This window comes from Trypanosoma brucei, chromosome 7 (genome assembly GCF_000210295.1).
Source record: "Trypanosoma brucei gambiense DAL972 chromosome 7, complete sequence".
NCBI classification, from domain to species: Eukaryota; Euglenozoa; class Kinetoplastea; order Trypanosomatida; family Trypanosomatidae; genus Trypanosoma; species Trypanosoma brucei.
The window spans coordinates 2,128,465-2,154,753 of NC_026740.1; the positions used below are offsets into that span (position 1 = coordinate 2,128,465).

A 26,289-nucleotide genomic window follows, 5' to 3' on the forward strand; every position below is an offset into this window, starting at 1 on the left:
ATGTAATTCACGTGTGTGCAGGCTTTTTTCCCCTTGCCGTCGCCGACAGCGTCAGTCACTGCCCGACACTCTGTGAGACAGAGAAAATAAACGTGAAAACAGAAACGGAAAGAAAGAAGCGAAGGTAACAATATATACATGTATATATATATATACACTTACATAATGGGGGGGGGGGGGAGACATGGTAACAACAACTGTACAACCCCCGACAGTCACTCAAGAGCAAGAATACATTGACACACGCTTGCTCACAGTCACACATCACTGATGGAAGAATAGGAGGAAAGGAGTGTAGGAGAAACAACTCGTGGCGACATCTCGTCCCCGCCGACGTCTCACCCCTGGTAAAGATATCTTCTTCGGTAAACGACTCCTTTTCCACTTGCGCATGTGGGCATACGTTGGGAGGGGCCGTGCAGGGGAAGGGGTCATAGGATCAACGTATTTACATTGTTTGTGTATGTGTTAAGTTTCATTTTCCTCTCCCACTTACTTATCCCTTTCATTATTCAGCTCTTCTCACATTCTGCCGATATTCTACACATGCATGTAAAGAGCACAAAACAACGATCCTTTCCACCCTCAGGGGTTCCCTTCTCACCCCTTTTAGTCGACCATATTGTACAGTGTCGGCACTACGCTCTGCAATCCCCCCGCGACGGTGTGTTAATCGCTGAAGGTTCCGCCGTAAGCATGCACGCCGTCACTGTGGAATCGCACGGAATGGATGAGCTGCTGCTGCATCGCAGAACGGTGACCCCCTGGGGTTCGAGAGGGTTAAGTTGTTTGTGAGTCTTCCGTTGCTTCAACAAACTGGTTAAAAATTTGGCTACCCGACACCGCCCAAGTTCTGCAGCAAGAACCAAGGGCGTCCGACCCATTCCATCATAAACATTGAGGTAGTCCCATACTGTCTCCACATGGTTCTCGCGACAACCCTCGTCCCGCAGCACGCAAGTGACCTTGCTGTAGTGTGTGCCGCGGTGGTGTGTCAAAATTCGCTGCGTGATAGGAACTACACGAGGGTCCTCCACTGTGGTCGAGGCGCCCCGGAGTGTGCAAGGCGCATATACGTTCACATTCCTTAAAAGCGCCCGAAGACAAGCTTCACTGTCTGCTGTTACCGCATAATGCAGGGGCAGGGAACCACGTGCATCGAGGAAGAAGGCACAGTTACCCGTATCGTGGTTGAGGAGCTCTGTTACAGCGTCTGCGAACCCGGAGGCGCAGGCATCGTGTATGGGCAAGCGACCCATTGCATCCACCTGAAGCACCAGTGTCTGCGCGAGGGTGCAGCTCAACACATCGCGAATGTGAGGCAGCAGCTCCTGTTGTACCACAGGGTCGCTGTGACTACACAAGTGGTGAAGTGCCGTACGAACTTGCTTGTCGGTGCAAAGCAAGTGGTGAATACCCACCGTGAGGACAGGTGACTGGTTCCCTTCGCTGTCCAGGGAACTAACGCTGTATTCACAGCAACTGTTGGCGGCACCAGCGGTAGTTCCGGTTGTGCCGGCCAGGTTGATATTCACCCCCTCACTCATCGCATTCTGGCCCGCGTTGAAGACCTCGTCATCTACATCGGAGGTCGCGGAGACGCTACTCGCGTCACGTTCGGCCGATTTCTGTTGTTTCTGCTGATTCGCTCGCGCCGAACTTTGCGTCCGAGCCCCTGCCTTGCCCTGCCGCCCCCCACGGCGATTTCGTGGCGTGTTAACGCTCTTTTTGGGGCGGTCGCCTAGTCGCTGCTGTGAAGAAATGCTATGACGCGACCGCGACTGCATGGAGAGATTCAACACACTAACAGGATGGTTGTGGTTAGGTGGTGTGTGAGAGCTGACTGTTGTGTTGTTACTGTTATCATGGTTTCCAAAACGACCGCGGCTGCGCCGCGCAGTGTACGCCCCAAGCCGTCTTCCACTTCTGCTGTCCTGTCTTTGGTGTAGGAGTAAATCCACCATATCGGCCCTACCCCGTCGTGCCGCGATAATCAAGGGCGTCTCCAGTGTGTGCCCACTCTGAACCTCTACAGTAGCCTTGAAGCTCAGCAACTCTCGTACCATGTCAACAGCGACGGGAAGAGTGGACTGTGTAGCGAGGAAGAGCGGAGTTTGCTCTATGTCGTCCACCTCATTGGGATCCGCGTAGTATTCCAGTAAAACCTGGAGCATCGGCAGCATCCCCTGCGCCACAGTGCGGTGCAAGAGTGTTCCCCCGCTTGGCATCCCACTGGCATGCCGGACGCAAGCAACACCAAGGTTCAACAGTAGCCGCGCTGCCTCTACGTCGTGTGTTTCGCGGACAGCCATCTCAAGCGCTGTGAAACCTAACGCGGTATCTCGTGCTTCCACGTCAAGGGAGTGTGCCACGGTGTCGCCGGCGACTGGTTCACTGGAAGCTGCAGGTTGCCGATACCTTCGACGGAAACCGGATCCCGTGCGGTGCTGCCTGCGTTTGGTCGCCGGTCCTTGGCTGTGTGGGGACAGCACGCTGGTATCCGCGTTCGACACCACAGCTGCGCTCTCTGAATGGTGCAGCAGTATTTCCACAACATCTAACTGCCGTGCCAGCACCGCGAGATGCAAAGCCGTTCGACCCGCATGATCTGTCTTCGAAGGTTGAGCGGCATTTAGACTGTAACTGCCTGCGCCAGCATTACTGTTGCCACTCGTACTGTTGAGAAGTAACCTCACAACAGAGGTATTGCCGTACATGGCAGCGTAGTGAAGTGGTGTGCGACCGCAGCAATCCTGTACATTGATATCATACCTCTTCTCCGGGTTCACATTGATATGCGAAAGAAGCAGCTCCATTACGCTCGGGTGGAGTGCTATGGCGCCGTAGTGCAGCGCACAGGCCCCTTGCGCGTCTTGCACCATGGGGTCTACCCTATAATCTACAATAAACCGCCGAATTAACTCCGGATGATGAGCCACAATGGCATGCATAAGTGGCGTCATCCGCCCGACTTGCTGTACGGTCGGAAGTAGTTGATCAGAGCGAGAATTTCCCAATTGTCTAGACGGTGTCGATTGATTTGTCTGTGTCGTGGAGGCTGCTGCAGCCGGGGACGCTGCAGACAAGCCAACATCATCCCTAGACGTTCCGGGGGATGTCGGCAAGCTAGGCACGAGAGAACCCTTCTTGAAGTCCGGCAACAACCAAGGGGAAGAGGTAGCCCCCACTTCATACTGATGAGTGACCATCGTGGTACGCTTATTCTCTGCGGAGCGCCGTATCAACCTGTTAGAGTCTATAGGAGCCAAGTTACCATGTACATTAGCCTCGCGATCACACAGCGTTTGTATCAGTTCCCATGTAGAACAGTTCCCAGGTAGAAAGTGCCACCATGCATCGGCGTCCCTTGGAACACCTGGGCAGTCCGTATCGGCAGCATTCCCCGCAGCGGTGGACGGCTTTGGATGCCTTGATGCACTTCCTGCCGTAGATGTTGTTTGAGGTGCTAAGATATAATTCTTTACTGCTGGTCCGGGAAGCGAAGCGAGACGCACCGCATCCAGTGGACGCACCGCGTCGCGAATACCGTGCTCACCATTGCACCCTTGTCCATAGCAAATCAGTGAAACGAGCGCCGACTCCCCCAATGCATTTTCCGCGTCGATGGAGAGCCCACGTGCCAGTAGTAGGTCTAGTACAACCGGGTGCGCCACCGCGTAGTGTATGAGCGTGTAGCGACCATCCATAGAAACATGCCACAGGTCATCACCGGCATCGAGAAGAATTTCTACAAGTTCTTTATCGCCCTGCGAACAAGCACGTGCAAGCAGCGTTTGATTGGCGTTCACCAAACGGTGAAACGTGCATGGCGCGCCATAGTACAGGAGCAACTCAACTGCTGCTGCATCCTTGCGTCTCAGGGCGATGTCCATAGCTGTCCATCCATTCACTGAGGACCGTGCATTGAAGTCAATTAATACCCCGTCGAGATGCGGGTTCACATCGGACAGGATACCTAGTTGTTGTATAAAAGGAAGTTCAACCGGCAACCTAGACGCTTTTCTGGCACCACGTTTGCTTGTTACAGGCGACAAACTTCTTCCCCAATTATTTGGGGGATACGCAGATGACGATGCTGTGTTCGATTTCCCAAGGCTACCACCGCTGCACTGAGCAGCCATTCCTAGCAGCGCGGGGTCCATTCGACACACCCGCCTAATAAAGGAAACAGGAAGGGGTCGTGGTTCTCCCACGAGGGCAAGCACTTGCAACAGCAGCGGCAGCTGACCCATTTGAAGAATCAAATGTAATATCGTACCCTCCTCAACTGTATCTGATGTTTCGTCCCTGTCCCGCATCGGCACCCGTTGTGAGACATCCGCCCCCCGTTCCACAAGCCACTTCATGGTGGCCACACATTCCGCATTACAGAGGCCGCGAAGTAGTAGCGCAATGAGCGGCGGTACGGGGGTTTGATGGAAGGGAACGGGCTCAGGTGCTGACGGATCCGCACCGTTGCACACTACCTTGTCGGCCTCCGAAATGTCGTTTTGTAGACAGGCTCGCATCAATTGACTGTTCCATGTGTTATTTGGGTCCTCTACCATACGTGGCCTAGGTCTGGGTGGCATCTTGCTATATATATATGTATATGTATATATATATATATATCTACTTACCTGTCAATGTTTCTGGTAATGGGTATACTGCTTTCAACAGTATCAATCCCCTCTTCTTTGTTTCTTTTTTTTTTCTTGTTGCGATCTATCTACTCCGTTATTCTCTCTTTCCCCCCTTATTCTCCTTCTCCCAAGCTTCTGTCTCCTCACCAGTTTCTGACTGTGTCTCCGAACACGTCTTGTCAGACTGTAAGGGTTTGTTTGCCTGAGGAAGAGAGGGAGAAGCTAAATTCGTTTCCAGTGGTAGTAACAGCTCCAGCAGCACGGAGATGAGAACACTTTACGATGCTCCACCTTTTGAATTTTATAGTGCGTCTCAGCACGCGCTGTGCAATGCCCTACTGACGCCCACAGTGTCGAAGACCTGAGGGGGAATACTCGTTTCCTCACCAATCCCTTTCAGGACTCTGTTGTGTACACTCGTGCAATACATGTATGCGTACGTGGACAATGAGAGATGGGTGAAAAGGAAAGGGGAAGAAAAAGTTGTGGGCGCAGCAGCCAAGAACGGGGAGCGATACGAAAGTAGAAGAAAAAACAGACCCATGCGTAGCCAGTAGCGTAACTGCATACCTCTGTAAGCTCACCTGCCCTAGCAAAAGGATCGGACATAGGCACGTATGCAGAGTGCTTACTTGTGTGCTGTCCAGTACTTTAATTGGTGCCGTGCACATTTTACACCCCTCCTCCGCAAAAAAAAAAGGAAAGCGTTGGTAAGTTCGCACTGTCACTGGCACTGAAAATAATAGTGGTGTACGGGGAGGAAAGTAAGAAGGGACAGAGGTGAAGACTAAAGCGAAGCTGAATGAAGGGTTAGCCGACATTTGAGACGTTTCTCCTCCAACCGCATTGAAGGCACCAAGTAAGTATACATAAATATATATGTATAAAAATAAATATGGTTTAACCCCACTGTACGTGCATACCGTTTGAACTCATACCTAATACTCAAGGCGTCCCCGGGAGTGGAGTGCAGAAACTTCTATCTTAGCTATTGAGGGGGGTCCAGCTGTAATCTGAGAGCATCGCGAGCCTTGTACAGCTCCGCCAACTGCTTGTCAGCAGCTGGATCACCTGTCGATCGATACTCGGGTGCGTATGGATTCGGTGCATCAAGCCCCGCCCCTCCCGCGCTAATTCCAGAGGTAACCCCGTAGCCGTTCCCATTATTGTCATTAATGGCACCGCTGCTTGAACCACCAGTCCAGCCATTCCGGAGTGCCGACCCGCCGAGAGGGACCATGGTGGATGGTTGACCCAACCTGTTATTTGGTGTGCTCTGCTGCGACAGTGTGGCAGGGACGGAGTGGTGCAACCGGCCGCACTCCGTGTCACTAGAAGCCCTCGTGTGGGTGGGCGCACTTCCCAAGCCACCGGTGTGAAGAAGACCGCCACGTAACTGCATGCCGCCATCACAACCCCACGATCGTCTCGAAGACAGTCCCTCCCGCAACGGTGGTAAGTCCGGCATCGACGCCGAGGCTGGTTTCTGTTCACCTAGTTGCTGTTTCGACTGCATTTGCTCCTGTAAGAAGTTGAGACGAGGCTTAAAACATGTTGGCCGCCCTGGCGACGCTGCCGCAGCCGTTGGTGGTGCGTTTTCTGTCGGGGGCGGTATTGTTGCTGTCGTCACCGCCGCCGTTGTAGTGGGATTGACCTGTGGGGTGGCAATGTTGTTGCTCATTGTTGTGGTATTGCTAGCAATGCTAACACCGTTACTGCTACCACTGCTGTCAGCATTCTTATAGCCCCCTGCTTTGACGGCCATGATAAGCTGCTTCTGCCTAATTTGAAGCCAATCCTCAAAGTCTTTTGTCAGTTGCTCTTGAGCGCGCTTCATGAAGAGATGCATGGCATCAATAGACTCCTTCTGCTGCCGCAATGAGGCTGCAAGATCATTATATGACGTTTTATGTGCTGCCAATTCCTCCAACGCGTTACGCTCCGCCTCGTCCACTTCCTCCACTCCCTGCAAAACTCTTTCCGCACGCAGCCGCTGGATGCAGCCCTTCAGTTTCCGGATCTGGTCGACTACTTCATTCAACTGTCGTGCTGTAGTCTTACACGTCTCGTAGCGACCCTTAAGTTCCTGCTTGTTGGACTCCATTTGTGCACACTGGCGATAGGAGCGACTGAATGCTTCGAAAGCGGTGGCGCGGTCCTGAAGCAACTCCGCGTCCGTAAGGGAAGAAAGATCATATACCTCGTTAAGCTGTTGTTGTTTCTCGAAGAACTCATCCACCGCTGTGACTTCGGCTGGTGCGAGGCGCTCACAGGCCATGCGACGAAGCGCCTGTGGTGAGTCCTGACCGTCATATCTGATACTGCCGGCGTTGCTTGAGTGACCCGCCTCAACCACGTTCATACCGTGGGGCTGCTGAGCAGCAGCGGCGCTAGCGTACATGTGAGCTCCATTTGATGGGTGGCCCAGGGGCTTCTGAAACGGTGCTGCATGGCCCCCCTCTACTGACCCTCCGGTTCCGGGTGCAGTCTTAGTGCGACTTGCGTAGTTACTACTTTCACCATCGTCTGCTCCCGTCTGGGTTTCAGCATTATACTTTGCCCTGTGCACCTTCTGCAGCGCGTCGAAGAGCATGTTCATTTCATTTTCCTTCTGCTTCACACAAAGTTCAAGAGCGTCCACACGGGAACGGTACATATCAAGCTGTTGTTGTTGCTGTTCACTGAGTCCTCCACTGCTACCTGCGCCACAGCCGCCAACCCTGACACCCCCACCCCCTTCCGCCAACATGCGTTTCAACACATCAAAACAATAATAAATGCGGGCCAAATCGCCGTCGAATCCCTCAAGTTTTGCATTCCCATCTGTGGCGGCGATGAACCGTTTCACCATTTCTTCACATCGCAGCTTTTCATCATCACTCAGGTCACGGTCAGGTGCGCCCCCACCGTCTTTGGTATAGAAGGCTAACCGGTCACGCATCTGCTGCAGTTCCGCCTTCAGTTTGCGCACCAAGACGTGTGGGTCCACTTCTTCATTGACATGCGCATCTTGCTTGATGAGAGCTACGCGCTGTGCAAAACGGCATGTGCTAATCGTCTCGGGTAGTTGATCCACAGCGGGATGGGCGGTGGCCAACATACTAGTTTTGCAGTTTGGTCCTAATGAATCCCGTAACACCATCGTCATGAAGGAGTTACGGAAGGGAACGTGCTCACGTCGACCATTGGCCTGCTCACTAAGCGCCATAATGACCTGCTCGAGGTAGTGCAACGAAAGGTTAATATATTTGGCTTCTGTGAGCACTGTCCCGCTAACGCCCGTTTTCGCCACCCGTTCACTACCGGCCAAATCTACGAAGTGAAGCTTGGAGCGGCGCACTACCGACGCTCCATGTGGTCTTGCTTCCAGGTAGATGGTAAAAACGCAGTGCGAGCGGGACGACGTTTTGTTCATGGGCGTCTCACAGTAAAGCCGATTTGTATCGCCGAGGAACAACAGGTTCAGCGCGTCTTTTGGGGTTGCGGCGGAGTGCTGCGCTAAACCACGGAGTGCCACCTCATCGCTATCACTTCCGCCATCGTGAATAGTCACCACAGGGAGGTCCTCCAACTTTCGCGCGTCGTGGCCGCGATTGAGGAGGTCTTGTCCCTTATCATTGTATATCTGCAGGTAAGAGATGGCTACGCTGTACGTCCCCTCCTGTTGCTGCCGCCGCGCAATTTCCTCATATAACAGGGCCAGCGCACGCGGGATGATACCTCGGTCCTCGTAACTCTCCGCGCCACCCGTAATGCTATGCGTTTTGCCACTACCCGTTTGACCGTAGGCAAAAACGGTGCTGTTGTAGCCATCGAGTGCGGCTAACACGCAGTCTTTTGCCACGGTGTTGAACACATCCGCCTGCGTAGCATTGGGCTCAAAGGCGCGGCGGAATGTGAAGGTAAAATCCTCTCGAGTGTTGTTTACCACATCTGCGTCTGTCCGCCGGTCCACGTGGAAGCGGACGGTGGAGTGTTCAAAGGTATGCTCCACGGAGTAGTTTTGCGTGTCATCAGCACCCCGTACAGAACCAACACCGTTAAGGGGACGCGGAAGACCCTTCGCGGCCGGACGGATGCGGAGGAACACGCGAATACCCTCCGACTTCCCCATTACGAATCAAAGAAAGATAATGGGGATTAGCGGTAGGGTTTTCTTTTGTTTTTTTTTCTTTTCCGACACTGAGCGAGTAGACTAGAGAGGGCGAGGGAAAGAGAGGTAGCGGGGAAAAACTCTTAGCGCTAGGCTGTGCGCAGCGGACCCTGCCAATATACACAAAAATATGTAAGAAATACTTCCTAGGTTCACTATCGCGTTTCGCTTTGTTTCTAGTATCCTGTACGACTACTAAATACACGCGTATGTTTATGTGTGTTGTTATGTCACAAAAGGAAGAGAACGGGGAAAAGAAAAGCAGACAAAGAGCGCATTTAAATAAATAAATATATCTCTTTATTCGCTAGCAAATGATAAGATATTGCACTGGTACATGCAGACGCAGCCCACAGACCATTACCGCCATCAAGTGCTCAAAACACACATGTAGTCGCACAATCACTTCACCTCTTTAAAGGAGACGCCACCTCAGTAACTTCCTTCTTCGCAGCTTCCTCCTCATCATCATCATCATTCATCATTCATTTGCTGCTGCACCCACTTCACCTCTACCAACAGGTTAAGTCATTTATTTCATATATTATTAGTTCCCCTAATGCACACAGGTACACAAAAGCTCATTGAGTGTTTCCTTCTTTTCCCTTGACGCCACGGTACCCGCCATTTATGTCCACCAGCATCACGTGGGAGTCGAGGGTAAAATAATTATTGACGCCCAGTACGAAATAATGAATGTGAACGTGTTTTCGAGTTTAAACATTTGGCCCTACAACGGTTAGTAAGATAAACATTTTTCTTCCTAAAGGAAAAAAACCAAAATACAAAACAATAAGGTACAAGGAGGAAGCATAGTGATTACCAGTTAAGGCCACGGCAATATTACTTTGACTTCCGGTTATTACGCAGTAATCGCTTTCTTCTTTTTCACCATTCATGTGTGTCTGTGGTCCCGACGCAAAAAGAAAAAAAAGTAGAGTATATTCATAGCAAAGCAGGTAGAGATGCGAGAAATTAAACAATACCGTGCGGTATAATAAGAATCGTGAGCAACGGTAAAAGAAAAAAAACACAAAGGCGAAAAATAGACGACGACGACGACGACAAAATGATGGGCCATGATAGGAATAGGGTTAAGCAAAAACAACAACAACGACAGTGACATCTCGCCTGAAAGAGTAGAAGTATCCGCGCAGCATTTATTCTAATCGCACCAAACACAGGAAAGAAAAACTAGCGGGTGGTGCGGATGTCCACAGAGAACAACACCAATTTCAACTAAATGCAGACGTAGAAGAAATCTCACATGCTTCCTACCCTATAACAAGTTTTAGGTATTTTTGTGCAGGGTCTCACACCCTCACCCCTCAACCACGTTCATTTTTCGCTTGACAATGTACCACATCTATGTGTTTTTCGTGGCGAAAAAAAAGAAAAGAGAAAAAAAAAAGGATCACAAACCCGGAGAAATATTTCCCATGAACGGCCAAATAACAGTTGAGACATGCAAACCCGCGGCAGTTGCAAGGCCCATTAAGACTTCAGGAAGCTTCGTTGGATACTCTCAAGCATTTTCATTTGCTCAATCGTACTCGAGATGACATCTTCTAACATCTCCCCGCTGTCGCACAGCTCCTCTAGAGGTTGGGTTTGTGGGTCACTTCCTTCATGCTTGTCAGAAGCGGCCGCAGCAATTAATGGCGTGGCCGGTGGCGTCTTTCCGGTGCTGCGCAATGAGGTTTGAGTAGCGTTAAGTGGGGTTTGGGCGCTTATGCTTCCCACCACCCGCAGGGCTCCGGATTCACTTACGCTACGCTGACTTTCCGCCGCCGGTGCAGCAGTGAAGGGTGAAGGCGCTGGGCGTCTCGGGCGCATCGGAGAGCCCGTAAGAGTACCCAACCGTGAGAGTGGCGTTGGACTTTGCGAAACAGACCGTTGTTGCTGTTGCTGTTGCTGTTGTTGTTGTTGCACCTCGGGTTTCTGTTGAAAAAGTTGCAATCCCTTCAGATTTTCTAGTACCTGCTGTTGCTGTAGTACTTGTAACTGCTCCAGCTGCTGAAGTGCTTCCGGTAAAGGCAACTCTTGCTGCGGCGGCTCAATTTCTTGTGACTGTGTTTGCTCCTTACCATGTCCTTCAAGCGAAGCAGATCCACCACTTGGGTTGCCGCTGTTCTCTTCTGTTTCCTCCTCGGTTACCTTCTGCGTGTTACTTTCGTCGTGATCCATGTAAATGGGCATCGACGGATGTAGGAAGGAAAGTGGCACATCATCGCGCAGCATCACACTACCAAGATATAAAACTTGCTGCGCAGCGCTCACTCCCAGCTGCTTCTCCACCTGCATTTTGATGTAACGCACAGTGTAATGACCGAGATTTGCACTCGGTACTGCCACTTGGAGCGATACTGAGTTAATTTGATCACTGCTAGTCTTGGATTCATTCACTACTTCTTTCTTTCCCGCGTCAGCACGGTCAACGCCGTTCTCCCCACTGGTTGTGCCTTCACCCGCAACCACCTTTGGCTTATCACTTTTTCCGGTGATGGTAAAGGTCGTCGTTTCCACTGCCACATCCAATGAGTCCGTTGAAACAGAAGGAACCTTGGATGGGGATGTTATTCCCTCATCCTCGCTTACATCCACCATCGGCGCCGCTACCTCTACCCACGTCAGTGCAGGAGAGGGAACATGCACTCTGTACGTCTTGATAAAGTTGCATATCTCATCATTCAGTGTTCCGCGCCGGGAGGAGGACGTTCGGGTGCGCTCTCTGCTTCGCGTTGCTGCTTCTATGGTTGCGACATCCAAATCAGCCCTGGGCTTCCTTGAACGGCGCACTGGATCGCGCGTTTCATAACTTTTCGTGGTATCCTTCACCTCATGGTGCCGAGGCACGGCGGCGCAGGACTCGGAGGCTGTAAGTTTTTTTCTATGATTCCCTGAAGTGGACCTGTGCTTTGCGCTAGTGGCACGCCTGGCCGAAGCCATCTTTTCTGCAGCAGCGTTGTAGAGCACCTTTAATGCGTCATTCAGTGCTTGTTTCTCCTTTCCACGTTCTCGCCCACTCTGTTTGTCGGCAGAGTGCACTCGTTCTCTATGCCGTCGCTTTTGCGAGTGATGACGCTGCTGTTGCTGTTCCATCAGGCGGCGCTGCTGGCGATGACTGTTATAATAACCAGACTCCACTTCAGCAGTAGTGGACGACCGAAGCGGCGATGGGGCGAGCACCTCTCCCAAGGCGAAACGCCGCTTTAATGCATTCCTCTCGCGATTTCCAACATCAGAAGGGCTGCCACAACTGGCAGGCCAACCGTCCATCGTTCCGTATGGGCTTCCGCTGATGTAGCTAACATCGTTGTCCAAGCAAATTGCAACGTCGTTGTTGTCATTGCCCGCCGTGACATGTAAATTGCCGCTGCCATCACTGTTAGTCTCTCTGTTGGTACCGCTATCGTGATTTTTTACCAGCCCCTTGTTGTTCTCTATGACACTAGGGGTTTCATCACTGCACACTACCATGTTGGTGCTGTCGACATTACCGTCCCCAATGTTATTCTCCCCATCGGTATTCATATGGCAACCAGTGACACTCGTGTCACATTCACGTGAATCATCGCGGCGGTGAACCACACGGCGAACGAGAGGAGGTGCGGAAGGCGGTGGCGAGCGATTAACTTCCGCACCGGACAATAACCCGTTTACAGGAGGGCAGCGCCAGGGTGGTTTCCCAGCCTGCAACACCGAACGTACACGAAGACTCAAATGCTTCAAATCAACATCCGAACATCGATTTTCGGAACCGTCGCTTCCCAACGTCGGCGAATGCTCGCTGGAATGCGGGATCGATGAAACGAAGAGAGAGGGCGACGTCAGAGGGATCAAAGGGGGTTCCGCACCGACATGCATTCGGTATGGTACGTATCTATGTACTTATATCAACACTGTCGCCTAAATAAGTGATATATATATATATATGTGTGTGTGTGTGTGTGTGTATACGTTTGCGCTTATGCGCCTGTGAGCGTCACTTCTAATCTATTTAGGGGCTATAAGAGTAGAGAGACGGTAAAATGCAGCTGTCCTGGGTGAGTGAAAGGGAGAAAGCAATCAGATAATAATATTTTCTTTTATTGTGAGGAGAAAAAAAAACCCGCAACATCCGGCCGGATTGCCGCTTGCGCTGCCATGCTTTAGTGTTTCCTTCCTCTTCCACTTGACGAGATCGTCCCCCTAGTCTGATACGCAAACTCGACTTTCCCATCTCTTCATCTCTACATGCCAACCTCACGTCAAGTCCGTACACGTATATCGGAAAAACGCGTTGAGTTCCCTCTCCCTCTCCCAATCCAATGCCGGTATAGGCGCAACAGGGGTGTTGAAGGCAAACGACGGCTCCATGCCACATGTCAACGTGAAGAAGATCCCAGAAAAGCACATGTATACAAGCACCTCATTGTTTTTTAAAAAGCGCCGCCACTCCCCCCCCCAAAGAAAATGAATAAATTAGCACGGAAACTACGTTGTTTCAATCGTCTGCGACACCAGAAAATTATATTTCGACGCCAGCGTACTCCAACAGCGGCTGCCGATCACATCACCATCGGACCACGAGGAGCACAGCTGCTTCAACCACGACAAAAGCAACAGACCAATCATGCAGACGGCGTCTCGATCCTCTTTCCTCAAGTCCATAACATCAGCGGAAACGGCTGTGGTCGATATTCGGGCCTGCACATGCAGGTGTGCGGTATGGTCAGTACCCATCGGTAGAATTCCTTCCGTCCCCTCCACTCCGGGGGGTTTCTCTTCATTTTTGTCAGCGTCCAATGCTTTAACCACCTGCAGTGATCCATATTGCCGAACCGTGTTGAGCGCCACAAGCAACGTGGCTTCAATAAGTGTGGGCATGATTTTCTCTACAGCACGGTTAAGTGTACGCACACTATGGCTGGCGGCTGTAGGCGTTATAACCGCTGTGTTGGGTAATGGCATTAATGGCAGCGGTCCACGTGCCGAAGTGTTTGCAAGTACGGAAGCGGGAGGCACAAGTGAAGGGTCCGCACTCGTTCCCCTACTGTTATTCCCACTGCCCGCTGGCTTATTTGCGCCCCCGCCTTGATGACCACCGTGTGATGCCACCATATTGGCCACATCTTCATCTAACAGCGGGTGTGCCCCACAGTTCCTTCCAATATCATTCAGCGTAAAAAGGTATGACAAGCACATGCAGCAGCGGGCGGCAGCGAGAAAAGCAGGGTTTCTACATGAATTTCCACCGCTACTGCAACTCCCTGTCCTCGCAGCGACCGTGGTGTTGGTATTGCCGTTCCCCCTTACTGCGTCGGCAGATGCGTAGGCTAGCCGTACGACTTCATCAAGGATAAAGCTCATCAAGTGCAGTGCGGCCTTTTGGTGCTCAACTGCGAATACCATGCGCTCCGCTATGCGTTCACCACTCAGCAACGACGCAGCTAACTTACCTATACGTTCCTCCAGTGTCATCCCACAACAGGTGGCAGAGGATCCAGCAGTCGATGATGACGAAGGGGGAGCCGTAGTCGTAGTAGTAGAAGTAGTCGCCACTCCTCCCAGTTCTTCCACAATGTGGTCCATTGAGAGCAGTTTCTCCCACTTCTCCACTTCCTCTTTCCCCAGCGCTACAAAGTAGGTGCCCTCGGATACGCACATCCGCGAGAGCCACAAGGCCGACGGTTGCGGACGCGCCGCGCCGACTGCAGAGGCGTTCGAACTCCGTCCACTACCGTCTGTGGGCTTACCTTTCGTTTCACGAGGCCCCCCGGTGCAGGCACCAAGGAGGCACTCTGGTCCACTCGATATCGGCGGCGGTGGGATCCATGCGTAGGCATCTTTCCCCCGCTCAATTTGAAACGGCTCCGTTCGCCATTTTAACAACGTATCGCCTTGTAACAACGAGTACAGTCGCCAGCGGTAGTACAACTGCTGTGGATCCTTCCACGTACCACGCAGAAAGGCAAAGTGATGGTTGTTCGCCTCCCGTCGCATAATTTCCTCCTCCGCCGTTGGGCCGCCTTGCACGATGTAAAATGCAACAAGATCGATGAAGGCTGCGACATCGACGGGAAGGTCGGACGGTACCTGCAGACACGGTGCGGAGGCTGCGATGACGTATTGCGGCTCGTCACCACTTCGGCCACTGTGATATGAACGGCCGCTATCGGAGTCACGGTAGCGGTGGTAACTGCCGTGATGATAATGCCGATTGTGGCTGCCCTTCGGACTAGTCGAGCGCTCCCGCTTAGCGCCGGCACTGTTGCTCCCACCCCTGCTACCACTGTAGCCGTAGCCGTAGCTGTGATCACTGTTTGGCATGGGCTGATGAGGGAAACTGCTATAATGTTTGTCCCACTGTAAAGGTAGCCAAATACGTGTGTGCCTGTAATGGGCTTGATAATTTCCTTGCGCCGCGGTGTTTCCAGAGCGCAACGCCTCCCAGGATCTTCGAACCGCGGTGGAGTGAACAACTAGGACTGGTCTAGTTGGTTCCCTTAACTGGCTCGTTAAGCTTGCAATAGAGTTTTATGGAGCGGTTAAACTTACAACCCTATCTGCAGTGAGCACTTATCGTTTCGATAGATTCACAGGTGCAAGCATTCCCGTAGTTCGTGTTCACAACCGGAAAAGAAGGGTAAATCAACAGGAAGAAAGAAACAGCAGTGACCTAACGAAGTGACGGCATCAGTAGCGTGTTACGAAGCGAAGCTACCGTGCTGGGACAGCCACAGACACGTGGTCACATATGTGTTAACAGATATTCAAACGCAAACACGGGAACACTCAATCCGTTTCACCCATGCGATCGGAACGGCAAATGCGGATGCCAACGGCGGCTGACGAATCAGAACGAAACCAACAGCAGCACTAAGAGCATTGACAACAAAGGCGCCCCCGCGCCTTCGGTAATGCAAAATCTGATAAGCATTGTGCCTTTTGTCATTGGATTCCACCAAGGCTCAAAAAAAAAAAAAAAAGCACCTCCCCCCCCTTCGCCCGAAATGCACTGAAGTAACCACAGGAGTGGCAAACACCCCTACAATCGAAGGCGGTCAATATCCTCCTGCTTGAACTCCACGCGGCAGCGAAGAACACGGCGTTTCTCATCCGGCGTAAGCTCGTTGCCACCGTATATGAACCCCCCGCCCTGAAACGCCTTCTGGTCCTGTTTCTGCTCCGCCTCGCGTGGGTGATCCAAAAGTAGCAGCGCTGTCATGTCCATCAATTGAATGAAAGGCTCCCGCAGCTGTTCCTCATGCGCTCGACCAGTAAAGAAGGTGCGGAATGTCCGCACCTCACGGTCCACCTGAAGTGCGCCATAGGCGCTGATGGACTTGCGGAGAAGCAACGAACGCGCCACCGATACGACACGCTTGACAAGGGCCAGTAGCAGCAAGTCGAAGGAGCGTGGGTCAAGATAGGTATCAAAGTGTGCTAAAGCAGCATCTGCTGCGGCGATGAACGCTTGCACCCATGGGTCGCTTAGTTCATATTGATAAAACACATCCTCTGTCATTTCGTAAGAGAGTGTGGCAAATGGTTCGATATGCCGCGCGAGGTGCGCCTGATAACACCGTTCCGCATAGTCCTCTAGCTTTTGTTGCATTCCTGTGGATAACTCACGGGCAGTGCCGTCCATATCATCAGCTTGTTCCGAGAAGCGTAGCACATCCTTTCCACTGAATTGCGAGCGCGAAAGCTGCCGCAACTCGTCTGCAAAGCGACGTATATATGTGATCGTACACTGTGTTGCCGCTGTCCAGCGCAGAATGCGAGTTGGGACAGTATACAGGTAGTTGTGCCCTTGCTGCTGCTGTGCCCGCTGTTGGTGCACTGTTTGAAGTTTTTGGAGCTGTGTGGTGTGGGGCAGTGTAGTATACCTGTTCAGAGTGGGGATTAGTTGGGACTGGACAAGTTCTCCGCAGGCAATGAAAACCGCCGAAATAATTTGCGTGGACTTTGTGTTCACAGCCCGATGCAAGGATATACGGAGAAAGTAGAAGACATCGTCTGGAAGTGTGATCGGCGCCAACTGTTGACTACTGGTGGAACTAAGAAAGTCTTCATCGATCACGGCAATCCCTGAGTTGTTCCCAGCACCACTTACGCTACTGCTCACAAGGGCACCAACCATACCACTGGCATCATTGCCACCGGTGTTGGCACTGCTTCCCGATGTTGTGGAATTATATATGGCCGCAGCCAATCCGGTCATCAAAGTTGCTGCTGCCTTGTTTGAGGTTGTGGATCCGTACCTCACCTGTTGCTTCGTGCTGTTATTGCCTGCAGTTACGGCAGCCGTAGTTGAAGGCATTGGGTGTTCGTGGCTGCTGGCATTAATGGCGTCTAACTGTATCTGCAGTACTTGGTGGAACGCGGCTTCAAAGTAATGCGTCTGAAGGGGAACAAAAATGGCAAGTATCTCTTGCACAGCAGTCATGAGAGGGTTATCCCGCGAGGACCACAGGGAGTCTGCCGATTGATTCATACCATCGTTTTGTTCTCGTGCTCCTCCCTCCTTCTCTCGCACCCGCTGAGTACACTCCTGCTGCTTGGACTGAGCAAAGGTCCAGTAAAGATGGTAGCAAGATACGAGATGGGACATCTCCTCCAATATTTGATCTGTACGACGCGGATCCAGTGTTGTACCGCGACTTTGAAGGGCACGGGGTTGACGCGGTGAGGTGACAGCACTCCTGCCACTGTTATCATTACTTTCCCCACGAGGTGACGGAGAGTTATTCGTACAGTCTACCGCCTGCAGTACCTCCTGTCGCTTCTTCAGGAAGTCTTTTAGCACAGGCACACATTGACTTGTTGACCGGCTGTGTAGCTCCGTCAGAAGCAAGAGAAGTCCAGCATCCCCAAACGTTTCGAGAACAAACTCCTCCTCATTTTCGAAGGTTGCTACCACCAAGTCAAGCCCCGCAGAGACCAACGCTAAATGGCTCATGCCCGCTTCATTTGGGTCATCGATCTTTCGCAGTTCACGCTCAACCATCTTATTAAGTGCGACAATGGTATGTTCGCACATCCACGAGCAGTACATGCAACAACACTCGTCGCGAAACCCGAGAAGCGTAAGCAGCCGCACAGTGTCCATTATTGTCTGCTTGTCGTTGACAACCTTTGCTGAGTAGAACCTCTTCATGAGTTTTTCGCGAACCGTCTGCCGGGCATTTACGATAATGCGATCCACCTCATCGTCAACCTCCCCGCGATTAGCGGTGACGTCGTTATCATTGTGTGCGGCTCTTCCACCGTATTCATCGAAACCACTGGAGCCCTTTTTCCAAGTACCCTTCTTCCTCATTTTTGCAGCTGCCTTTACCCGCGGTTCAGCCGCTGTTTCGTGGCCTCCAGCAGTCGATGAGGTGGAGGCGAGGACACCGCCCTCATCACCTATTCCCTGCGTTTGAAGCGTTTCCCCAACGGTTACTGCCGACACTGTCTCTTTTCTTTCTTCCATTTGTTCATCGGATGGTAATTTCACCGCCGGCTGCACTTCTTCCTCTTCCTCTTCTTCCTCCTCCACGCCGCTCACCACTTCCTCACCGTGTTCATCCTCTCCCTCCTCTTCACGTAGCAGAATGCGAGCTGACACACTGCGGCCACCCAATTTTCCGCTTGCCTCTTCGTACTTACGTATCAACTGCACAGCACTCTCCAATTCATCGCGATCGATCATGGTTTGCACCGCTATAACCGACCGTCTCATCTCCTGCAGGGAGTCCGCAACCATTCGCGCGGCCCGCACGCGGCTAAGAAGGAAGTCTAACTGCTTCACCCGTCTGGAACTTGACTCCGCCAAAGAGGCACTTATAGCGATGTGTCGTGCGAGCCCAGCCCCGCGATCGGCAAACTGCGGAAGCAGACCACACGAGACAGCTTTGATTTCCTCGATACTGGATGAGAGGCTTCCGCCATCGGCTATAACACTGCGTGCGATATCCTGTGCAATGTGCTGGCGTTGCTCTGTGAGTTTTGCTACGCGCCGGAGCAAAAACTCCACGCGGTCATCAAGCGAATTCCACACCTGCTGGCTTTGCTGTTGTGGATGGGATTGGGATTGATGTTGCTCCATCTGAAAAGACAGAACGACAACCAACCTTCTTTCACTGTACCCCCCCCCCCGTTTTAATCGGTGCTCCTCTGAGTTTCTTCTTATGCTCGTAGGGTAGTACACGTAGCCGGACGTCCCCCGGTTTTTCCCCTTCCTACTAAGTTAGTGACGCAAAGCGATTGAAGGCATGAAGGGTGGAGTGAGAAAAACCATAGGAGCAAATAAAAGAAAATGCAATGATGGAAATATATGCAACGGAGGGGCGAGCAAAAAAAGTCAACTGTGTGCGCCACGCTCATAGTGCAAAAACCACATGACACTCCTATATACGCATCCTTCTTCTCCATTACTTTTCTTCCTTTTGATAAGAATGGTCAGAGGGAGGCGGTACGCATCAGGTTTCGGAAGCGCGGAGCGTAAGTACACCCACCATCAAAGTACTAAAATATGGTACCTTCTGCGGCATATTGCCCGAAAAGAGTTCCGCACCCGCACCCGCACAGACGGGCGCACCCCGCTTTCCCTCTCCTTTTAGACAAATACCAGCTGGAAGGGGGAAAACGGTAATACGTTAAGTTGTGATGGTGCCATGCGGGGAGCGCTGAGCACACGCCTGCATGAGGGCTGCGAGCACGGAAGGAATCTGAATCTGACGGCACTTTTGCTGTTGGATGATGTCGGAGCCGATCGCGGGTGTTGTGCAGTTTGCCTCAGCACAGCTTACGAGAAAAGCCCAGAGCGGCTGTAACACCGCCTCATCAGATTGAAACAGACTCCGTGCGTGGTTCGTAGCTTGCTTTCCCTCCGTGCGCTGCCGTGTCAGCGATTCCTCACCTTTTGCCCTCCCATTGCGTCCATACGGTCGGCCCTGGTCACCCCCGCCATCAACATTGCCATCTTCATCACTGTCGTTATATTCTCCATCGTCTTGTTGCAATTCCGGGAACAGATCTTCGGTGTCTGCGTCTGCTCTCGATCCTGTCAGCTCACACCGGTCCCGTTTCTGCGCCCGGGATTTTTCAGAGGACCATGTGTCAGTCACTGGTGACGCATTTCCCAGCACAAAATCGTTACCACCACCGCTGCGTTGCTTATTCGTCCCGTCCCCACCGATACTGAAGCCACTTTTATTGCCTTTACGGGAAAGGTGTTGCTGTGCCCTCTGAACAAGTGCTAACGGAAGCGCTACAAGGGACACCGCCACGCCACTTGCACCTGCGCGACCTGTACGCCCCACACGATGGATATACCTCTGTACCGCCCCCTCTTCACCGTCACTTCGACTGGCATTATCACTGCTCAAAGCTTGAACTACGGAGGGCATATCGTAATTTATCACCAACATGACGTTTGGCACGTCCAGACCGCGGGCTAACAAGTCGGTTGTGATCAATACCCGCCGCCCCCCGCTTCGAAAAGCGTCGACGAGACGCTGCCGCTGCACCTGCGACTGCTCTGAGTGGACGACTGCCACGGAGCGCAGATTGTCAAAAGGCGATGAGGACTGGCCATGCCGAGGCAACCGCTGAGTCTTGTGTGCCTGAAGTGCTTTCGGTGTCTCACCAACGAGGGTTTCTAGTGGGAAGGTGTCCGCCAAATTCATGAGCCGTGAAGCCTCAGCACTCAACTCGTTACCTAGGGCATCGCACGTCCGTTTCTCATTGGCAAACACCACAATGGGTGGCGTGGCGTACACCAAGTAATTAACAAGACGGGAAAACTTTACAGGGTGTACCAATGGGTTCCTACGCCTCTCACTTACCTGTGGTCCCCCTTTCCCATTTTTCTTACCTTCCGTTGCCGGAGCTTTTCTTCCATCATCTCCTTTCACTTCCTTATTTCCCTCTTTGTCATGGAACTCCACCGTCGACGACGTATCCGGGACACTCGGCACCACTTCAAACGCTTGCACGATGGTGGAGCAGCTGTGCGGCACACGCACCACGACGTATCCATCGAGTGAAAAATACTTATTTGCAATCCCCTCGCACACACTACCAAGTGTTGCGGTGAACATGAGAGTTTGCCGCGGCCGCGGACAACGCTCTAACACAGCAATAAGACTCTGTTGTTGCTGCTGTTCAATGAGCATGCGATCCGCCTCATCCATCACAACGATGCCTACACTTCCAAGTGCCAATAGACGCTGCAGTAGCAATGCCTCGAGCTGTCCCACAGTTCCGATCACAACATGAGCCCCGGCTAGTAGTTCCTCGTACTGTGCATCTGCCCGCTCGCCCCCAACAATCTTCACAACACGTATTTCATCCAGTGCATTATATGGTGGGTCGTTGCTCCGCTTCCCTTCAGTGGAAGGCACGACAACGGGGCGCTCGTGCTGCAGCAGCGACTTCATTTCGTTGTCTGGAATTCCGCTCACCAACTGTTGTGCCTCTCGCGTTATTTGATCAGCCAACTCACGTGTGGGAACCACCACGAGCGCCAGCGGACCCTGGGATGCAAATCGATCCTCGTCACATTTCCTAAAAGCGCTGCTGTTACCACCGTCGTCACCTGTCTTCCCGCTGCGGTCACCTTTGAGCCGCGACGGGGGAGACACAATTGTCGCGAGCAATGGAATGAGGTAAGCAGCTGTTTTCCCGCTTCCCGTCTCAGCTACAGCAAGTACATCGATCCGTCCGCTTCCCAATGGTGGGGATGCGTCAACATCGACACCAGAAGGTGCCAGGGCTACCGGGACGCACTGCGACTGAATGGGTGTTGGCAGAAGGAATCGCCGAGCCACCACCGTACCAAGTGCCAAAGGCAGACGGGCTTCCTCCCAGCAGCGTATGGGTTGTAATGCTTCACTATTGAAAGCGGTGGCTAAAGAATTTCTAGCACCAGCACCACCGCTGTTGTTGATATTGCCAGTGACGGAGGAACCGTGGCGGCGGCGAGCCACAACTTCTATGCGAATGCCTATCTGTTGACGGAAGACGTCCCACCCAGTAGATGTCATCGCCTTTAGTGGTCGTTTGCTCCAATGCAAACCGACTTGCACTTCTTGACGGAACATGTTTTCTTCGGTACTCCCTTTACTAACGGTGTTGCTGCCGCTGCTGCTGCTGCAGTGGCGTTCCTCGCCATAACCTCCGTGAATGGCTGTCGGCACCGAGGAAGTAATTGTTTTACCGCTCATTCCAGTGCCTGACTGCAGCTGGGATTGCTGCTGTCGACGAAGTTTGCGAAGAAGAAGAGGGTCACGCGGAATTACACCCCTACGCGCCGCTGCTGCCGGTACGCCTGCGGTTTCCAGCAGTGTTGTCGATACCTTTACGGCAGGTGTCGCATTTGTTCCCGCCACGGCAGATGTTTTTCCCTCGTTATTCCTTCCTTCGCGGCCAATATTGTGAGGATGCGGCCCGTCACCATCGTTGCTCTTACGGGCAGCCTCTTCTCGTGCGTAGTTAACCACTGCCCTGTAAATGGCTGAGTTCTCAATGACTGAAGGAGGCATTAATGAATTTTGTGAGTGTTTTCCCTCCCCGCATCCGAGTGCGACAGGAAGAAGTTGCTTCTCCACCAGGTGAAGGAATGCTATATTTACATCACCTGTTGGACCGTCGTACGACCTGATTGCAGGACTGGCGCCGCCAGTATTATTGTTGCATGCGTTCATGCCGCTTGTTTTATTTTTTCTTGTGCTTGGGCTTGTGCGGAGGGTTGATAACGGGATTAACAAAAAAAAAAAAGGAAAGAGCAACCACATCACAGCGCACTAACAAGACAAACATCCCGAAAGAGAAAATGTGTGAAACACGTTTAGCGGGCCACAGTTCAGTTCCACTGCAATGGCAGTGTGGAAAGTGGTCAAGACATTCAGGTAAGGCAGGAGGAGTGTAGGTGGAAGAAGAAGAAGTGAATGTCAACAAACAGGGGCAATTAACGAACAACTGAACTGAAAGAAGAAATGAAAAAAAAAAATGCGTACCTTCCAGTCCGCTCACGGAACTGCCATTAAGAAGCAGACAAAAATCAAAAAAGGAAACAACCACCCGAAGGCACACACACACACACACACACACACACACACACACACACACACACACACACACACACACACACACACACACACACACACACACACACACACACACACACACACAAAAGATGCCATTTCCCACCAAACAAACGGCCCTTTTCTCGTGTGACGACTGGAGTTGCACGACACTTTGAACGAAGTGGGAGTGCAGAGCCGCTAAACATGCGCAGGTGACGGCGGACCGTCTGCTTACCCACTTGATAATATGTATATCATGTACCCTCTTCATTCCCTTGTAATAAATAATATCAAAAATAATAATAATATAAAACAAGAAACGCTGAATATTCCTTATTTTTTCCCCTCTTTCGCTGCGCTTCCCACAGCACGAAGAAAGCAAGAGAGAAATAAAGCGTACCAACAACAACAACAAAAAGCCCTTTTGCATCGAGCCGGTCGGAGGCGCCAGCAGCAACCTATTTTCCCTCTTCCTCTTCCTCTTCCTCCTCTTACGATCTCGCCTCTGTGCTAGCCACCGTCCATTCCCTTTTGCGAAAAAAGAAAAACAATTATCGTTTGCCCACTTTGCTTATCACATTTTTTTTTTTGCTTCCCCAACCTCTTCCACAATTTTGGCTGCTTCGTTTTCGTTCCCTCTGCTGTAACCAGAGAAGAGGGAAACAAATACACAAGTAATAACAGTTAAACGCCCGCATGCCATAATCAAGCCATATACAAACCAGTCACGGGTGAAGAAAAAGGTAGACAAACGACAACATCTTCACATGACCAGTGACATTTAGGAGCACCAGCAGAACAAAGAGAAAAAGGTTAAAATTGACATAAATACAAAAAAAAAACAACTACAACAACAAAAAAACAGCACAACACCAACACCAAAGAAGGGGAAGGGGAAGGGTAGCAATGTGGAAAGAGTCCCAATAGGCACGCCCGTAATATAAAGCAGGAAGACGGTCCACAATGCAGATGTGCGGCTATCGCATATATATATATATATATATATGTAATGCATACATCTACACATACATATGTCGGAAGAATGTAAGCAAAGTTGGAAGATATAGGGTAGAAAGACCGCTTCCAGGCTGTCAGCCACTAGTTTATGCACATGCACACGCAGCAAATTTTCAGAGAGAAGGTAGAAACCCGTTGATGAGGGGCTAAACGTGTTAGGGTAACGGAAGATCACGCCAAGTGTCGTAAAGCGCGGAAAGAAAAAATAAGAATCTGGAGCTTTACAGTTCAAAGTGGTCCCAGCCTACTTTTAATATGCCGCAACCGACCGTCATGGTCGAGTTTCCACAACATCACCACCATCCATAAACTCTCCGTTTTTTTCTTTGCTTCTTGTTACCCGCTCCTTTTCTTATTCTTCTCATCATATCGGTTTGAATTCCCAACACATCCCCCTTTGACGCCATGTAAGTTATTTCTTTTTTTTATACTTCAAGCACCCGCGTCTCTCCCCCCTCCATTTTCCTTTTTTCCCTTCTTTCACATCTTTGGGCGTGCACGACGCGACCTCAGTGACACGCAAAAAAAAAAAAGGCAAAAACTTCCAGCATGTCTCATAACAACATGCGTATGGACAAGCAAGAGGACGAGCTAAATTCGACTCTCCCCCTCCCACCTCTCAAAAAAAAAAAAAACACTAAACACTACACAAATACAATCATATAAGCACGTAACCACACATAAATAAATATATTTATGTTCATGTGAATATAAGTAATAACAGCGTAACAAAAAATGAATAAGTGTGCGCAACCGAGGTGGAAAACGGGGGGGGGGGTTGTACACCGTAGAAAATGAGCATCCTACCTCTTGAAAGAGAGTGTAACACCGCTTTTCGTCTCCCTGTTTTTATAAATGCAAACGCTGCACGACCCCCTTGTCTGCGATTCCCGTTCGCACTAACAGCTTTGGGTCCCTGCAGCTATGATGAGGTCTTTGCTTATTCCCTCTATGTGCAAGCTCTATAGTTCCACTTCGACTTCTCACTGCTTCTTCGCGCTTTCTCTCTCTCTATCTCGTTCTCCTCTTTTAAAGACCCTCTATCTTTACGCATGTGTATGTGTGCGGTACGCCTGCCCCCATTTTTTAAAAATAACTTCTATTATTTCTGTTTCCTCCTTTTCACCGCTCTTACCTCTCTCTATTTGTACCCATCTCGGTGGACATATGTGATCAGCGCTCCGAACGCTACACTTCATTCAGCATCCTATCGATGTCCTGAGGGTTAAGGAAGCCCGTGCTGTTCATTGTACTGTTATTGGTTTCGCTGCGCCCCCGACGACTGTGGCGTCGCCCACCCTCGCCACCGCTTTGGTCATCCCAGTCATTAAAATCTCCACTACGAGCATTACGGCTGCCATCGCGGTGGCCCCTCCGACGGCTGCGGCTGCGGCGCCCGCGGTCCGCTTGAATATCAGCTTCGTCCTCACCCGTAACAGAGCGCCCCGGTGAAGTTCCAAAGCCGGAGGGTTCCATGGTTTCTCCCGTCTCCGCCCCGCCGCGGCTATGACTGCGGTCACCCCTCCGTCTGCTGTGATCCCTGCGGCGACGGCGACTGCGCTCATGCACTTCCCCTCCCTCAGCCTCGTCACCCGTCATACTGCTCTGCATCATTCGCTGCTGCTGTTGTAGTTGTTGCTGCACATGTTGTTGTTGTTGCTGTTGTAGCTGTTGCCCGTGGGGCTGCATTTGCCCCGGGCTCATGGGTACCTGTGGGTACGAACCGGGTTGGGCCCCGGCGGCCCAGTTAGAGGCATACCGAAGGCTCGGCATGGATGGATCACGATCAATCGTGCTTTCGTCAACACATGAAGCGAAAAATGGTTTGCCCGTTCCGGTGAGCAGCCGCCATTGGCTGTCTGAGAAGCCGAGCCGCCTTGTATCCACAAAATCCATAAAGAACATGTCGAGGCGGATGCAGCCCGGCATCTCATCTAGGGGAACATCCGGTCGCAAGTTACCAAGCCCGGGATTACACATAGTTCTGTAGATGAGCCAAGGTATGATGAGCACAAACCACAACGCAATCTCAATCAGAATGTTTGAAATTGGCCACGCAAGGTAGATCGTCACACAGACGACTGTTGCGATAAACCGCTGATGGAATGCTGTGAGGAACTGCTGTAGCTCGCCACTTGCCCTGTCTCTATATTGCTGCGACTGTGCCATGTAGGATGCCATTAGCGTGTACGTCCACGTAACCACAGCAAAACCCATTACGAACCATGCGCAACGCATGGTCTCATAGAAGGGTGTGCCATAGACTTGTATGGGATCAGCTGCACCCGTTCTCGGTGACATCTGCAACCCGGGCTGCATCTGGGTATTTTGACTGCCTTGTTGTGAGTCGTTAATGGTGGCGTCCAGCTGCCCTTTCACGCTTGGATAGCCCACTGCTGACCCTTGGTGACCCCAT

General features: G+C 51.6%; 10 protein-coding genes across 10 annotated transcripts; all 10 read right to left on the reverse strand.

Annotated features, from left to right (window-relative positions):
- Window positions 1–638: 638 nt before the first annotated feature.
- Window positions 639–4,592, reverse strand: TbgDal_VII8550 (hypothetical protein, conserved; the record flags this gene model as incomplete). Its single annotated transcript, XM_011776980.1, has 1 exon — window positions 639–4,592. One exon carries the CDS (start codon window positions 4,590–4,592, stop codon window positions 639–641), a length of 3,954 nt encoding a protein of 1,317 aa, XP_011775282.1.
- Window positions 4,593–5,026: 434 nt separating this feature from the next.
- TbgDal_VII8555 (hypothetical protein, unlikely) lies at window positions 5,027–5,464 on the reverse strand (the record flags this gene model as incomplete). Its single annotated transcript, XM_011776981.1, has 1 exon — window positions 5,027–5,464. The coding sequence occupies one exon, from the start codon at window positions 5,462–5,464 to the stop codon at window positions 5,027–5,029; it is 438 nt and encodes a 145-aa protein (XP_011775283.1).
- A 167-nt stretch (window positions 5,465–5,631) lies between these two features.
- TbgDal_VII8560 (kinesin, putative) lies at window positions 5,632–8,757 on the reverse strand (the record flags this gene model as incomplete). The annotated part of the gene is made up of 1 exon (XM_011776982.1): window positions 5,632–8,757. The coding sequence occupies one exon, from the start codon at window positions 8,755–8,757 to the stop codon at window positions 5,632–5,634; it is 3,126 nt and encodes a 1,041-aa protein (XP_011775284.1).
- A 1,533-nt stretch (window positions 8,758–10,290) lies between these two features.
- TbgDal_VII8570 (hypothetical protein, conserved) lies at window positions 10,291–12,663 on the reverse strand (the record flags this gene model as incomplete). Its single annotated transcript, XM_011776983.1, has 1 exon — window positions 10,291–12,663. One exon carries the CDS (start codon window positions 12,661–12,663, stop codon window positions 10,291–10,293), a length of 2,373 nt encoding a protein of 790 aa, XP_011775285.1.
- A 133-nt stretch (window positions 12,664–12,796) lies between these two features.
- Window positions 12,797–13,162, reverse strand: TbgDal_VII8575 (hypothetical protein, unlikely; the record flags this gene model as incomplete). The annotated part of the gene is made up of 1 exon (XM_011776984.1): window positions 12,797–13,162. The coding sequence occupies one exon, from the start codon at window positions 13,160–13,162 to the stop codon at window positions 12,797–12,799; it is 366 nt and encodes a 121-aa protein (XP_011775286.1).
- A 110-nt stretch (window positions 13,163–13,272) lies between these two features.
- On the reverse strand, window positions 13,273–15,108 carry TbgDal_VII8580 (RNA-binding protein, putative; the record flags this gene model as incomplete). Its single annotated transcript, XM_011776985.1, has 1 exon — window positions 13,273–15,108. The coding sequence occupies one exon, from the start codon at window positions 15,106–15,108 to the stop codon at window positions 13,273–13,275; it is 1,836 nt and encodes a 611-aa protein (XP_011775287.1).
- A 718-nt stretch (window positions 15,109–15,826) lies between these two features.
- Window positions 15,827–18,874, reverse strand: TbgDal_VII8590 (hypothetical protein, conserved; the record flags this gene model as incomplete). The annotated part of the gene is made up of 1 exon (XM_011776986.1): window positions 15,827–18,874. One exon carries the CDS (start codon window positions 18,872–18,874, stop codon window positions 15,827–15,829), a length of 3,048 nt encoding a protein of 1,015 aa, XP_011775288.1.
- A 550-nt stretch (window positions 18,875–19,424) lies between these two features.
- TbgDal_VII8600 (ATP-dependent DEAD/H RNA helicase, putative) lies at window positions 19,425–22,475 on the reverse strand (the record flags this gene model as incomplete). The annotated part of the gene is made up of 1 exon (XM_011776987.1): window positions 19,425–22,475. One exon carries the CDS (start codon window positions 22,473–22,475, stop codon window positions 19,425–19,427), a length of 3,051 nt encoding a protein of 1,016 aa, XP_011775289.1.
- Window positions 22,476–22,485: 10 nt separating this feature from the next.
- On the reverse strand, window positions 22,486–23,286 carry TbgDal_VII8610 (T. brucei spp.-specific protein; the record flags this gene model as incomplete). Its single annotated transcript, XM_011776988.1, has 1 exon — window positions 22,486–23,286. One exon carries the CDS (start codon window positions 23,284–23,286, stop codon window positions 22,486–22,488), a length of 801 nt encoding a protein of 266 aa, XP_011775290.1.
- A 1,775-nt stretch (window positions 23,287–25,061) lies between these two features.
- On the reverse strand, window positions 25,062–26,192 carry TbgDal_VII8620 (hypothetical protein, conserved; the record flags this gene model as incomplete). Its single annotated transcript, XM_011776989.1, has 1 exon — window positions 25,062–26,192. One exon carries the CDS (start codon window positions 26,190–26,192, stop codon window positions 25,062–25,064), a length of 1,131 nt encoding a protein of 376 aa, XP_011775291.1.
- Window positions 26,193–26,289: the final 97 nt, after the last annotated feature.